Source organism: Benincasa hispida, chromosome 12 (genome assembly GCF_027475165.1).
Source record: "Benincasa hispida cultivar pf3 chromosome 12, pf3_genome.v1.1, whole genome shotgun sequence".
Lineage (NCBI taxonomy): Eukaryota > Viridiplantae > Streptophyta > Magnoliopsida > Cucurbitales > Cucurbitaceae > Benincasa > Benincasa hispida.
The window spans coordinates 48343168-48358016 of NC_143489.1; the positions used below are offsets into that span (position 1 = coordinate 48343168).

General features: G+C 35.7%; 1 protein-coding gene across 1 annotated transcript; it reads left to right on the top strand.

Moving 5' to 3' along the window:
* The first annotated feature begins 226 nt into the window (after positions 1–226).
* On the top strand, positions 227–4536 carry LOC120067078 (stromal 70 kDa heat shock-related protein, chloroplastic). Its single transcript, XM_039018468.2, has 8 exons — positions 227–1156; positions 1399–1651; positions 1776–1855; positions 1948–2090; positions 2200–2298; positions 2634–2823; positions 3361–3759; positions 3843–4536. The coding sequence occupies exons 1-8, from the start codon at positions 596–598 to the stop codon at positions 4233–4235; spliced, it is 2118 nt and encodes a 705-aa protein (XP_038874396.1). The 5' UTR covers positions 227–595; the 3' UTR covers positions 4236–4536.
* The last annotated feature ends 10313 nt before the right edge of the window (positions 4537–14849 follow it).

Genomic DNA, 14849 nt, shown 5'->3' on the forward strand with positions numbered 1-14849 from the left:
GACATTTGATCTTTGGTTTGTGGTGCCTAAATTTCACTAAACCGACCTTAAATTTGAGCTACAAGTTAAGTTTTAAGTTTTAATGATCAAAATTTAGGGATAAAAAAAGTGATCTTTTTTCCTAAAAATGACAAAAAAAATTCAAGCTATGTTAAAGTTGAAAATTTTCGTAAAAATTAAAAATGTGAAGTATATATAATATTGGTAGTAGTTCATTATAACTTTTGAGTTCATTTCGATAAGGAAAATTGGGAGAATTGTTAAGATGGAAAATTTGTGAAGGTGGAAAATTGAAATGTGAAAAGGCCAAATGGGCAAAAGGAGTTAGAATTCATCCAAGGGTGTAGAATTCATCCAATTGAGAGCGGAAGATTAGATGGGGGAAGGGAAGATTATTCTAGAACCCTAGCCCACGTGTCATAACCTAACCCTCACCTTTTCTTCAAAAACCCTTCGTTCTTCCCTTTATCTCCTTCAACCACCAAACTCTTCTCCCCCAATTTCCCAGCAACTTCTTCCTCTTCTTTCTTAATTCCACCCGTTTCTCTTTTATTTTGATTCCCATTTTACCTGTTTCTCTGTAATTTCTTCTTCTATGGCTGCCTCCACCGCTCAGATCCATGGCCTCGGAGCTCCCTCCTTTGCTGCCGCTTCCATGCGGAAATCTAACCATGTCTCTTCACGCACTGTGTTCTTCGGCCAGAAACTTGGCAATTCTTCTGCTTTTCCCACCGCCACTTTTTTGAATTTGAGGAGTAACATTAGCCGTAGGAATTCTAGTGTCAGGCCATTGAGAGTTGTTAATGAGAAAGTTGTGGGAATTGACCTTGGAACTACTAACTCCGCTGTTGCGGCCATGGAAGGTGGGAAGCCCACTATTGTAACTAACGCCGAAGGGCAGAGAACGACGCCATCGGTGGTGGCTTACACGAAAAACGGAGATAGGCTTGTGGGTCAAATTGCGAAGCGACAGGCAGTTGTAAATCCTGAGAATACTTTCTTTTCGGTGAAGAGGTTTATTGGTAGAAAGATGTCGGAGGTGGATGAGGAGTCCAAACAGGTCTCCTACCGAGTAGTGCGCGACGAGAATGGAAATGTGAAGCTGGAATGCCCCGCGATTGGAAAACAATTTGCCGCTGAAGAAATTTCGGCTCAGGTATAACTTACTTCTTGTTCTTATCATCAAACATTCATGTTGGTTTCTGATGATGTGGTTGATTTTAATGGTGAAATAAAGAGATTTATCATTTGAAAGTACTTAACATAAGATGTCTGTAGAATACTGGATTTGCTTATTGAATTTAAGTTTATTGATGGATTATGTAGAAGACACTCCATTACTGTGGCACGCTGATTGGTGATATTACTTTCCTTTTGTTGTGTTTGGCGTCTGTTTAGGTCTTAAGGAAGTTAGTGGACGATGCTTCCAAGTTTCTGAATGATAAAGTAACCAAGGCTGTGGTGACAGTGCCTGCTTACTTCAATGATTCTCAAAGAACGGCCACAAAGGATGCTGGTCGTATTGCTGGTCTTGAAGTTTTGCGTATTATCAATGAACCCACTGCCGCTTCATTAGCTTATGGATTTGAGAAGAAGAGCAATGAAACTATCTTGGTGTTTGATCTTGGTGGGGGTACTTTTGATGTTTCAGGTATATGTATATATATAAAACTTTATGGCTTCCTAATTGCACTTGTCCCTTGTTCGTTGCTATATCTCACTTACTATTACATAAGGAGGCACAACAATAATTCTGGAATCTCTTCTGTTTATAGTGCTTGAGGTGGGCGATGGAGTGTTTGAAGTGCTTTCTACATCGGGAGATACACATTTGGGTGGTGATGACTTCGACAAGGTTGGATTGATGTTGGACTAGTGGATTTACGATACTTCTCTTTTTCATCATCATTAGGTTGAAAAATTTGAACCTCTTTGTGTAATCTGCAGAGGATAGTTGACTGGCTCGCTGTAAATTTCAAAAGGGATGAAGGCATTGATTTGCTGAAAGACAAACAGGCTCTTCAGCGGCTAACTGAGACAGCTGAGAAAGCAAAAATGGAGCTGTCATCTTTGACCCAGGCCAACATTAGGTACATAACATGCCATATATCCTAGTTGTCTATTGTTGTCCTGAATTTGTTCGTTGTTTCTTTAATTTAAATTTGATATTACACATTGGTAATGGGAATCATCTTTCAGTTTGCCTTTCATCACTGCCACGGCAGATGGCCCCAAGCACATTGAGACCACACTTACCAGGGCCAAGTTTGAGGAATTGTGCTCAGATCTTCTTGATAGGTACCTACCATTACTACTTTTTGTTATCTATTTATGTTTAATCTTAAAGTATTGACTGAGTCATCGAGGTCCGGAGGAGTTGAGGGGAGTTGAGTTGTAAACTTCAACTCTTTGTTTGACCTGAGGAGTCTGTGGATCCCACTATTAAAAAAATCAATTTTATACCTTATTAACTCTTTATAGACTTCATAACTCGTTGAAGTTCACACCTCTACTCCTTACCCCCAATGACTCCCAGGGTTTGTTTTATTATTTTTTTTTAATATGATTTTAGATAAAGGAAGGAAGTGGCACAACCGTCTAATGTATCATATTTGTTTTAATTGATTACTTAGGCTTAAGACTCCAGTTGAAAACTCCTTGAGGGATGCAAAACTCTCCTTCAAGGATATTGATGAGGTGATCCTTGTGGGTGGATCAACACGTATTCCTGCTGTTCAGGAACTCGTCAAGAAGATGACTGGGAAGGAACCAAATGTCACTGTCAATCCTGATGAAGTTGTTGCTCTTGGTGCTGCTGTTCAGGTTGGTCCGGGAATGCGCTCATTTGTTTGCCATTTTGTTATCTTTCTACCTTAACCTCACTTTCTGGTCATAACTATTTAATCTGTTGCAGAATACTTTGAAGATTAATTATATTCCATATATTATTTTCTGTTTATTAGCCTAAGAAATATAATTAAAAAGTATATATTAGTGATTAACATGAAACAAGTAATTAATTTTTTCTTTAAATAATTATTTATATAATTTAATAATAATAGTTGCATTCTCTATCATTCTACTTTTTTTCCTTGAAAAATAGAGCAACTCTGTTACTTATTGTTGACATATGAATCTTTTTCTAATCTTTGAAGTTTAAATGAATGTGGAGTATGATTTTAACACACAATATATAAGTATAATAATTACAAAATTTTGTTTTGAAATTAAGGTAGTAATTTTTGGTTAGCAAGTATGAGCATATTAGTTTAAATAAAGTTGTTATGCTATCAATCGACATTTACAAATGTAATAAATATGATCTGTGGATTATTGTTGAATACAACTTTTTGTTTGTAGGCTGGTGTTTTGGCTGGTGACGTTAGCGACATTGTACTATTGGATGTGAGTCCACTATCTTTGGGTCTTGAGACTCTGGGGGGTGTGATGACGAAAATTATCCCCAGAAACACTACACTTCCTACCTCCAAGTCAGAGGTCTTCTCCACAGCTGCTGACGGTCAGACCAGCGTGGAGATTAATGTTCTTCAAGGCGAACGAGAATTTGTGAGGGACAACAAGTCACTTGGTAGCTTTCGACTAGACGGTATTCCCCCTGCACCACGTGGAGTTCCTCAGATTGAAGTCAAATTCGACATTGATGCCAATGGAATCCTCTCAGTTACTGCAATTGACAAAGGTACAGGCAAGAAGCAAGATATCACCATTACTGGTGCTAGCACATTGCCAAGTGATGAGGTACGAGCTTTTGTGAGCAGAAGTATAATTAATTGATTAATCTTGTTAACAAACATGAAAAAGAAAAATTGTATCGCCCACAGGTGGAGCGGATGGTTAGCGAAGCAGAGAAGTTTGCAAAGGAGGACAAGGAGAAGAGAGATGCTATTGACACGAAGAACCAGGCTGATTCTGTTGTGTATCAGACAGAGAAGCAACTGAAGGAGCTTGGGGACAAGGTGCCTGGGCCAGTGAAGGAGAAAGTGGAATCAAAACTTGGGGAATTGAAGGAAGCAATTTCAGGTGGCTCAACTGAAGCCATTAAGGAAGCTATGGCTGCTCTAAATCAAGAGGTGATGCAGCTGGGACAATCCTTGTACAATCAGCCGGGTGCTGCTCCTGGAGCGGGTGCTGGCAGCGAATCAGGGCCATCAGAATCAACGGGCAAAGGACCTGAAGGAGATGTCATCGATGCCGATTTTACTGACAGCAAATGAGAAGATTAAAATTGGTTTTTCCCTCAATTCTGAATAGAAAATTTTGCTCTCATCGGGCTCGGATTTGTATTTCGATTTGATTTTTGTGGGGCAGTATCGGATTGGGATGTTGGTTTGAAAATTTGAGAAAGGGGTAGCCACTGTCCCATGATATTAGGCTTTTATAAAATAGGTGATCTCTGTAAAACTAAAATGCTTTACATGGACACTATAAACATAAATTTGAGTGGCAGCTGTAACTTCCAAATTTTGCCATAAGGTGGTTAGCCCACATAATCTGCTAGTTATTTTTTTCTTTGTACTCTGATCTCAAAGGTTTTTCGTTGAAGACGACTTGCACTATATCCCCCAACATGTGCAGGCACGAAATATTAAATTGAGGAATACATTTGAGACAGCTTTTTTTCCCCTTAAATTTTGGTCGAAATTTCAAATTTTGATGAGAATTTTGATTTTTTTAAGCAATTAGGGGCCATGGAAGTTTTCTAAGGTTACAGAATTATCTTGATCACATGAATTGTATAGTATTTCATATCAATAAGCAAATTTTCAAGAAATCATTGAAAAAAATAATAACATATATTTATTTTTTAATTTTTTTTATTGAATTTTACATCATTTTACTTCAAAATTAATTAATATAAATTTTGTTTTTTTACCACGTAAAGCTTTCATTTTCAAGAAACCAAAATTAAGAAAAATAGTAACTTATATTTATTTCTAACTTTGTTCATATCTTTTTCTATTGAATTTTCACATCAATTTAAGAAACTAAAATTGATATAAATAACATATATTAATTTTTAATTTCACTGGTTAAATATATGATAATTAATCTAAAATCTCTCTTGGACATACGTTGGTGGGAAAACAGCGTCGGTTATTGTAACCAAAGAATAAAATGGAATTTGTTTTCATTTTGAAAGTTTGGAAAAAGATCGGAAGGTTTTGTGTTGATGTGGAAACGTAAACGATCGCTTAAAGTCAAGAGCCTATATGATAGTCACTCAGCGCTTAAACGATTGCTTACCTAACACCTAAACGTTCGTACACTAATTCGTAAACGATCGGATAGCTTTCCTAAACGATCATATAGTGTGTCGTGTTTGTTAAATAATCGCCTACCTTTTCTTAAACAATCGTTTAGTAAAACCTACACGATCGTATAGTTTCTTCTAAGCGATAAGCATCTAGCTATGCGATAGCTTCCTATTCTCTCCCACTTGCTTATCGTCTACACGATCAGTTCTTCTTCCTACCTCTATCAAATTCATTAAAGACCACGCTTTGGGTTCTCACTCCGAGAATACCTAAGGCTCCGTTCTGGTGGTATCGTTCCTGTTGCGTTCATTTGTTTGTGGTTGTTCATGTTGCTGTAGCCGACGCATCTGCTGGCCGTTTGTTGATCGGGTAGAGGTCTGCCGCTGCGTTGAGTTCCATAGTTTGAAGAGTGTCTTCAACTGGTATGAGAACTCTCTCCCTTGTTATTTCTTGTTCAAAGCATGTCGTTAATTACTGTTTGTTTGCATAACTTTGCGTTTTGAATGTATATGGTGTATTTCAGTCACTGTGAAATTGGAGTGATCCGAACGCGCTCATGGAACTCTTCGTTAAGAGATCCTTCACGAACACGGGGACTTGTAACTTAATAATGTTTGTGAAGCAAAGCGTTTGAGGCGATGAATAAAAGTAAAAAGACAGATGTTAATGGATTATGCGCTACTCCTACTCCAAACTAAACAAATTGAGTAATGAAAGTTTAACTATAAGAATTGGTAGAGATACATCAACTGTTAACTCATAATAATGTTCATTATGTTAGGTCGCTTGAGTAATCCCAGCTCGCCATTCTAACGCATTGCACACCTCTCGGTGGCCAACCGCATGCCCATATCTCTATAATGAATGGTTACGTCGAGCATAAGATCGTGCCTATCTCTAGGAACAAAACTTACTTTGCTTTAGTGTGTTCCACTACTTACCCTCTCGAGCAGTTAGTTGTGGCTAGTTAACTCATAGACAAGCGTTGCTTCAACCTCACATCAAGCGAAGAGAACTAACTCATTATACTCGTGCAACGCACACCTCTCGGTGGGTTGCTACATGCGTCCTATCTCTAGGTTGCACGATTGAGTATGCGACTATCTTCAATGCTTACTAAATGATGAATGTAGATGATGATAAAGAAGAAGAAGATGATGAAAATGGTATTGAAGGAACTAAGATATGCATTGATTACAAACTGTATTAATGTTTTAAGCCAAAATGTAATACAATACAGAGATAAAAGAAGAAATGGAAGGCTACATGAAAACGATCTCTTGCTTTTCATCAGAAATGCGCCAAGGCTACTGGTGGTGCCATGGATGGATGGTGGAGAAGTCTCTCTCGAGCTCTATCTTTGGAAAAACTCCGGTCGTCACTCGGAAGGGGCTGTGGAGGTGAAGAATCCTCAAAGAGTATCTTGCTCATGCTCTCATCTGTGATCACAAAGATCTGCCTTAAGGCAGAAGCTCGGATAGTTCGAATTTGGGCTCCAAAGGCTCTATTTATAGAGCTCAAACGCCTGACAACAATGGTAATCCCACTCTGAATCACTGCCATTTCTGACGCGGTATGTGGAATGTCAACATCATCTTATCTTTTTTATACTCCCAAGGTATGTGTTCATGATCGTTTCTTTTGAAGTATTAACGCATTCCATCCACCTTGCGATCGACCTTCTGTCACGGTTATCACTCTGTAGTTGCAGCATTCCATGCGACGAACTAGTCTTCATGAGGATCGATACATGCGATTAATTCCTGCAATACCTACAAAAATAGATATTTTGACGCATAATAATGCATGATACAAGGTTAGTGGGGATTTCCAGTACTGATCGATGCAAGCTCACTTTTCCACATGAATTCTTAATATTATCAACGCATATTCTGCTCATCAGCCCTCATAATTCTAAGTAAAAGGCTACAATAACTTGTATTTCTACAAGCTATCATCATCTGTGACAAATCACAACATTTGTAACTATTCCACAAAGCGGGCCGCATCCATAGCGTTACCAGAATAAGGTTTCCCTCCTATATCCATATACTACAGACCATTTTGGTTACCACTTAAGACATGATCCACTTGCATGTCACCACATACATGCTTAAGTTACATAAAGACAACCAAGGATTTTAGTTTATTGGTTTGTGGTACAGCAAATAAAACATTCAAATGAGCAAAAACAAGAAGTGAAATAAATATCATATATTATACATCACAAACATTCGTACAAACTATTTACAAACTACAAGACACGAGACTTTAGGGCATCAATCCCAATAATAATGACCCAAGCGAGCCGACCCCGATCATAAAAATGGTGATTCGTATCCAATTTGATGAATAAATGAGCTTGGTTGGATTGAGCCAGTCAAACGTTGATTTCGGGCCGAGCTTGGATGAAGTATGGGTTGGGCTTCGGACCCTTTGATGAAGTTGACACACCGACACTTGCTTGATCACCATCGAAGCAGTCTTCGAGCTGACTGCAAAGAGGATGGAGGAAAATCTTCAATAAGAACCTCTAGACGTTAAAAAAAAATTAGAATAAATAACTGCTACATTGCAAATGCAGCAATTGGAGAGGAATTACAAATCATGATTTTCTGGATTACCGAAGACATCAACCATTTGGCTGCTCAAGTCCACGGATGTGAAACATAGTTGAACAATATATTCTGAGCAATAAAGAATGTGAACATTGAATTTCAATCTTTGATACAAAAACTGTAAAGGAAAGTTTGTTCCGATCATTTTTGTATTTTTAAGGTATTATTTTTCAGGTCATATCATTGATTGAAGAGTATTAGGGAACTTACAGAGGCATTAGTTGACAATGAAAATTTGGTTTGGTTTCTAAGTTTACATACCTTTCACCCTCATCAGTGACCCTCATCAGTGGGTCGGCTTAGGGGTGTGTGTGCGGATACATACGCAATCTACTAAATATATTTAAAAAGGAATTTTACAATTTTTTTTTTAATATATGTGAAATATAATATATGAAGAACTATATATGCATATATTTTTGGAATGGTCCAATGATGAGTTCATTAGGTTGGCTTGACAGGCCAATCAAAATTTGGCTCAAACTCAACAAAGAGTTTGCGGTCCGTTCTTATTCAAACTCTGTGTAGGATACCTTCACTCATGTCTCCACATGAACGGTCTAAATCAAACCATTTGAAACTATTACAAAGTATGTTGTATCCATAGTACGTGATAAGGCACCGACCTTATCCATATACTATAAACCTTTAGATTATTTCTTGAACTTGATCTACCCGTATGTCAACTGTATACATGTTCAAGCCTTCATGCAATAACCTTGAATTTTTTAGTTAACGGATAAATTAATATTATATAATTAATAATTAAATTAATCAAGTAATATATTACGAGGCTTTAGGGCATAAATTCCAACAATCTCCCACTTGCACTAAAGTTGGTGAGACATGTATCCTAGGGTATACTCTATTCCCAACATGTTCTCCCATTTTTCCTAGCGAAGAAGAAACATGTCTCGTAACCTTAGACATTCTAGGCGATTCTCAAACACTTTAGCCAGGAAAGTTCTTTTATATAAATTAAACCATATGCCATTCAAAATCATCTTGGTCACTACCGTGATACTTTCTCTCAATATGTCTCAGTTTAGATATTGGTCTTTATTAATATCCTTAGTCTTAGTCTTTGCACTACTACTATCTCATAAAAGTGTGATAGACTAACTCAAAACTGAAATACTTTCAGAGCTTTAAAGATATTTTATGACTATATAAAGTTTTGCTTCACAAGTTGTATACAAATCTCCACCACATAGAATAAAATTAGTCTTACCATAGATTTCTCTAAATCTATGTAAGATCCAGTGTATCTTTGAAAGATCATATCTTAACACTGTACACAAAATTTCTCATTATCCGTAGATACTTTAAGAAATTTTTTAATTTTGTACTTAATGGTAACACCTTAAAGATATTTTATGACTATATAAAGTTTTGCTTCACAAGTTGTATACAAATCTCCACCACATAGAATAAAATTAGTCTTACCATAGATTTCTCTAAATCTATGTAAGATCCAGTGTATCTTTGAAAGATCATATCTTAACACTGTACACAAAATTTCTCATTATCCGTAGATACTTTAAGAAATTTTTTAATTTTGTACTTAATGGTAACACCATTGATAAAGTCGATATAACTAACCAATTAAATATTAATTCTTATTAATGTATTAATTGTCTCCTACCAATAGAAGATAATTAATCATCTGTCGTCACACTTGAGGTTATCTTAGGATACTTCTTCTTAGACTTAACTTCACATTAGAATGATACACTATCATTCTTTCTGAAGTTATGCATCGAGTATTTCACAAATATTTTGTAAATGCAAGATACTTGAGACTTACTTAACATTATGTTACTAATTGGTTAGGTAATCAAATTTTTATGTTATATTACATCATTCACAATGAGTGATATGTCATTAACATAAACATAAGAAATGACAATTAATGAATCTCTTGTGTATACAAGATCATTAATATTTGTTCAAAGTCATAGGTTATGATAACTCTTATCAAGCCTTATATTCAAATATCTAATTGTCGTATTCATTTCTCAAATGAACCTATACAATTTTGTAAACTTTTTGCATTTGATCTTTGAAAGTTGAACTCCTCTGTTTGTTTCTGTAGATGCATCCTTTAAATTCTTTTTATAGAAGAATTTAAAAATTCATTTTACATATCTGATATGCAACAATGAACAATGCATATAGACTCCATTATAGCGACCAGTGAGAAAATTGACCCACAATCTAATTTCTCTCAACATATTCATCCTCCGCCATGAATCTTACTTTGAAGATCTACATCTTCTTATCTATATATGGATGTCTCTTTTGTAGATCTATTCATATCCTATGGATTTTACCCCATCAAGAAAGTCTACAAACCCAGACTGAGACGAAGTACATAGACTCTATCTCGAGTTTAAAAACTTTGAACATGCAATCCTTGTCAACATCCCTCAACACAACTTTGAGAATAATAAGCCTTTAATTTTGTCAATTGATAACGGGTAGAAATGCACGTTATCATAGTGCTAAGTTCTTAAACAATGCTGGCTTGCGTTGATAAAATATGTTAGATTGCGTCCAAAAGCATCAAATTCATAATATTGCGGTCGCATGCGTTCATGGCATAGAAACAGATGATTTTTGTATTTTTATGCAGAATATGCGTTGGCGCAAGGCGAAAAGAGCAATCATAAGAAATTATTGATCGAGCGTAGCATTACCGCAAGGCTTTCCGGTGATTGTGTTCGCAAACATCCGCTCAAGAAGGATTGTCGCATAGAGTCGGCATAACTTGGTGGGCGCATCTGGGTGAAAGGCATAATTAATCACGATGAGACAGAAAGCTGATGACGGTCGAATCCGAATTAAGTTGACAGCCGCTAACGATAACAAGTACATTCAGCTTTTCGGTGACAAATATTCAGCGCATCAATCAGGGAATTAAAGCCATCCCATCTATGCAATCATAAGAGAGAAGCTGCCTTTCACCCCGGAAGCTCTATAAATACTGAAAGCATCCTTCAGAAAAGGGGTTCACCAGTTCAAAAGTTCTGAATTCACAAGTTCTGTTCATAGTTTAGCCTTGTTCTTAGATTTCCTTTTATTTTAAGGCGAACGTGAGAGAAGGAGATTATACCGATAGATCTTCCGGTAAGCTTAGGAGAAAGCCGAAAGCTTCAAGATCAGAGAGAGGGGCGACTCCTGCAGAAGCAGGAATATCTTTTGAACCGAATAGAGATTGCCAATGTAAAAGCCTCGATCAGCAAGGAATTGCTACCAAGTTTTCTATCTTTATCTTCCATTGTTGTTTGTATTCAACTCATTTATAGAAATGGAATTTACTTCTCTATATCTATTCACTCTCTGTTATTTACGATGAGTAGCTAAATCTGTTGAATGGGTTGAGAAGCACTTAGCTAGCTTAACTGGGGATCTTCATTCTATGCGATTATCTTGTAGGTATTCTTTCAGGGGCAGTATGGGCTAATGAGACATGCTTCATTCGTCTATTAGAGATACTCGGGAGGGTAGTCTAAGGACAGGATCTAGGCTTGGGAAGGTCAGATTAGAATCTAGGCTCTGGAGAGTCAGATTAGAACGCATAATCAAGAGATAGGAGTTTAGAAATAAGCATTGTTTGCTATTAACGCATCGCATGGATCCTAGAGATAGGATATGATTGTGTGCGGTCACCTTGCCTTTATGCATCTTACATCATCACATAGGAAAAGAGTAGAGACTTAGGAATAACTCTATGGACACTTTTGCATTCAACACATGCATCCTAGACTTAGGAGCATCGCATTTGCATTGGAAAATGACTTGTTGTGCATGGTTGTAGCATGATCGCATAGTCTGACGCATTCCCAAGTAATGCTAGCTAAAGACCTTCTCAACCCGTTCACTGCATACTCAGTGCATCTATCACACAATCAGGCTTTTCTCAAATCTGCCGCATTTGTTATTTTTCATTACCGCAATCAACAAACAAACCAACAATCATTTGAGTTACCGGTTACCACAAAGTTTTCTAAAAATTACCACCGTAACCTATTTTCCCAAATCCTTGAGTTCGACCATGGACTTACCAAGAACTCAGTGGGGTTTCCACTTAGATTCCACCGAGAAAACTTGAGTGTTCAATACATTTTTATCATCGCATTTCATCCACAATTCCACATCATAAAATAACGCATCATCAACCAATATGCCAATTTTGACTTCATTAAGTCATTGTAAATGTTGAGTTATCTCATAACTCTCTCACTATGATAGAGGCTTATCTTGTTTGATTAGGATTCATTTGACATTCAAAAGTAACTAAATGGTTGATAACACTTATTAACTATTTAGTGGATTTACTTGAAACCAAAATATCAACACTATTTAATTTTATCGACATAAGTGTTGATATTTGTTATTTTTCATTACCGCAATCAAATTAAATAGTGTTGATATTGTCATATAAGTGAAACCAAAATATCAACACTATTCTACATCATTAAGTATACTCAAAGAATTACAATTTAATTGTAATGAAGAAAAATTTGATAGTGAGTTCTCATTCAATTATCTAGATGCAAATCTTAATTCTCCACCAAGAATCCAGTAAATCATATTTACTTGCATTCTTATTTTTCTTCCCATTGAGGTATTTCCAAAATTCTTCAAAGTGTGACTCTCCAGACTAATTTAGAAACAATTTCCTCATGTAGCTCTAGTCACAGGGTTTATATTCTTGGATCATAATATTGAATATTGAGATTATTTATATAATTATCGAAATTAAGCTTATATTGACTTCAACGTCCCATTTGTTATTGTCCTATCCTTTATCTTCTAAAGCTAGACATCCATTATCTCAATTAGAAGATAAATATAAGCTATCTCTCCAATTGTGATTTATTAATCACATGGTTCATGAACAATTCATGAATTAACAATAATATCTTGAGAACATTTCTCAATGAAAAAAAAATTCAAAAGTTACAATGCAATTAATATAGCGTCAATGTTACTTTTTCAAGTAATACTTTTTCTCAATTTTGACTTATATCGGTAATTTAAAATTAAAATCACGAGAGAAAATGACATAACATTGAAACATATAAAGTATATTAGTAACAACATGCAATCAAATATCCATTCAAATTTAGTATTAAATTTTATGAACTCTATAAATCATGTCTATTGCAATGATACTCTAGTGATTGAATAGGTGCTGCCAAAAGGTAGGTCAAATGCTTCCTCACTGGATTGAGACATTCTCAACCAAACATTACACCAGAATAACTCTTATATCTATAATGCTTAATTACCATTATTTTGTTAGAACACCATTAACAATTTTAATGTGTTCTTATAAGTGTATCCTATCATTTTAGATCTTATAGTTATGCTCCAACAAGCCTATTGAAGGGAAGGTCAATATTAGGAAAAGAAATCTACAGTCCTATCCAATATTGAAGTTTACCTTAATATTGACCCATGCAAACACCTTTCGAATGGGGGCAAAAGTAGAGCAAAAGCAAACCCGTCACAAGGCTAAGCATGAGTTTCACGACTAAACTAATGATGGAGACTACAAGATATGTTGAAACATGTTGTTCTCCCACTTACTATAAATACCTTCTCTAATTCACCTTGATCTTGATGAAGGGATTGAATTCCTTGCGGAAGCGTGTGAACATTGTGCTAATGTATAATCAATTTTGAAAAACCAAAAACAGAGAAAACATACAAAGAATCCAAGATAAACATTCATAATCATACAACATGCATTACCAGAGAGGAAGAGGGAAAGAGAAGATACTAACCCTTGAAGACCTTTTCTTCACGTATTTCCTTTCCACATAACCGACGTACAACAAAAACTCCCTCGAGCAGGAAACAACCTCTCACGAACGCAACAAAGAAGAACAGGGGACTTCTGTAGACACCACCAATAGGTTACCTTGCTATTCTCAGGCAAGGAATGAAATAGTGAGTTTTTTTTTTTTTTTTTTTTTTTTTTTTTTTTTTTGAAAGAGGGAAAAGAATATTGTAGAGAGATCGAGAGAGCAATTTTTTTTTAGGAATTTCTTCTATCACTTTTTTCTACTTTTTCCTCCATTGTCTATGTCTTTCAATTAACATATGAGAAGATAAAGGAGGAGAGTTACAATAACTCCCCACCTACGTGAACCAGCATAATTTCCCTATAATGGGGAGTTAAGATTAATATTATATCAAATATAACATTAACAATAAATGATTAATTAACTAACCATTAATTAATTAGCCATATATGCATCTTAATCATATTAAAATGCAACTCTCTCTTATAACCTATAGTTTTAATATGAATCTTATTCATATTAATTTTTAACCTATAGTATTTATATGACCAATCAACAATAAGTCGATCCTCCACGAATTGATTGTAACTATAGTTGGGTCAAATTACCATTTTACCCCTATAGTTACATCAAACTCCTTAAGTACCACTGATCTCTCTAATGAACAAATAATTTATAATCCAACTATAAATTAATCCCTTCTGGACCAGTGAGAGGGTGAGGCCTTATTGTTCAAGATCTAAAATCAACTATAAGGGAGCAATTCATCCACTTACCTAAAAACGGGAAGGAGTGAATTTCATCTTGTGTAGCTATGCTCCCAACTCCCTACTTGGATAAATTCCCAAAATTTCATCTTGTAGTTTGTAATTTGTAAATATAAATTATTTATTTAATAAAATAAGAAGTATTTTATTTGACATTTAGATTGCATTAATCAACCCAATAAACTAAGATCCATGATTATTTAATATAACTTGACCAGAATTTGGTACACATACAGATGGATCGTGTTTAAGTAATAACCTAAAAGGTCTGCAATATATAGATAAGGTTGGGTTAATTATCCTGATGACATTGCGGATATGGCCCACTTTGTAAATGTTACAAGAGCTGTAAGTGTTACAAACGATTTGATT

Bases quoted from the DNA above. Each gene is read 5' to 3' on its own strand.
- LOC120067078 (XM_039018468.2), top strand. From the start codon at position 596: ATGGCTGCCTCCACCGCTCAGATCCATGGCCTCGGAGCTCCCTCCTTT. The intron at 2,091-2,199 runs GTACATAACATG...ATCATCTTTCAG, and splicing joins TTGACCCAGGCCAACATTAG to TTTGCCTTTCATCACTGCCA. The intron at 3,760-3,842 runs GTACGAGCTTTT...TATCGCCCACAG, and splicing joins GCACATTGCCAAGTGATGAG to GTGGAGCGGATGGTTAGCGA.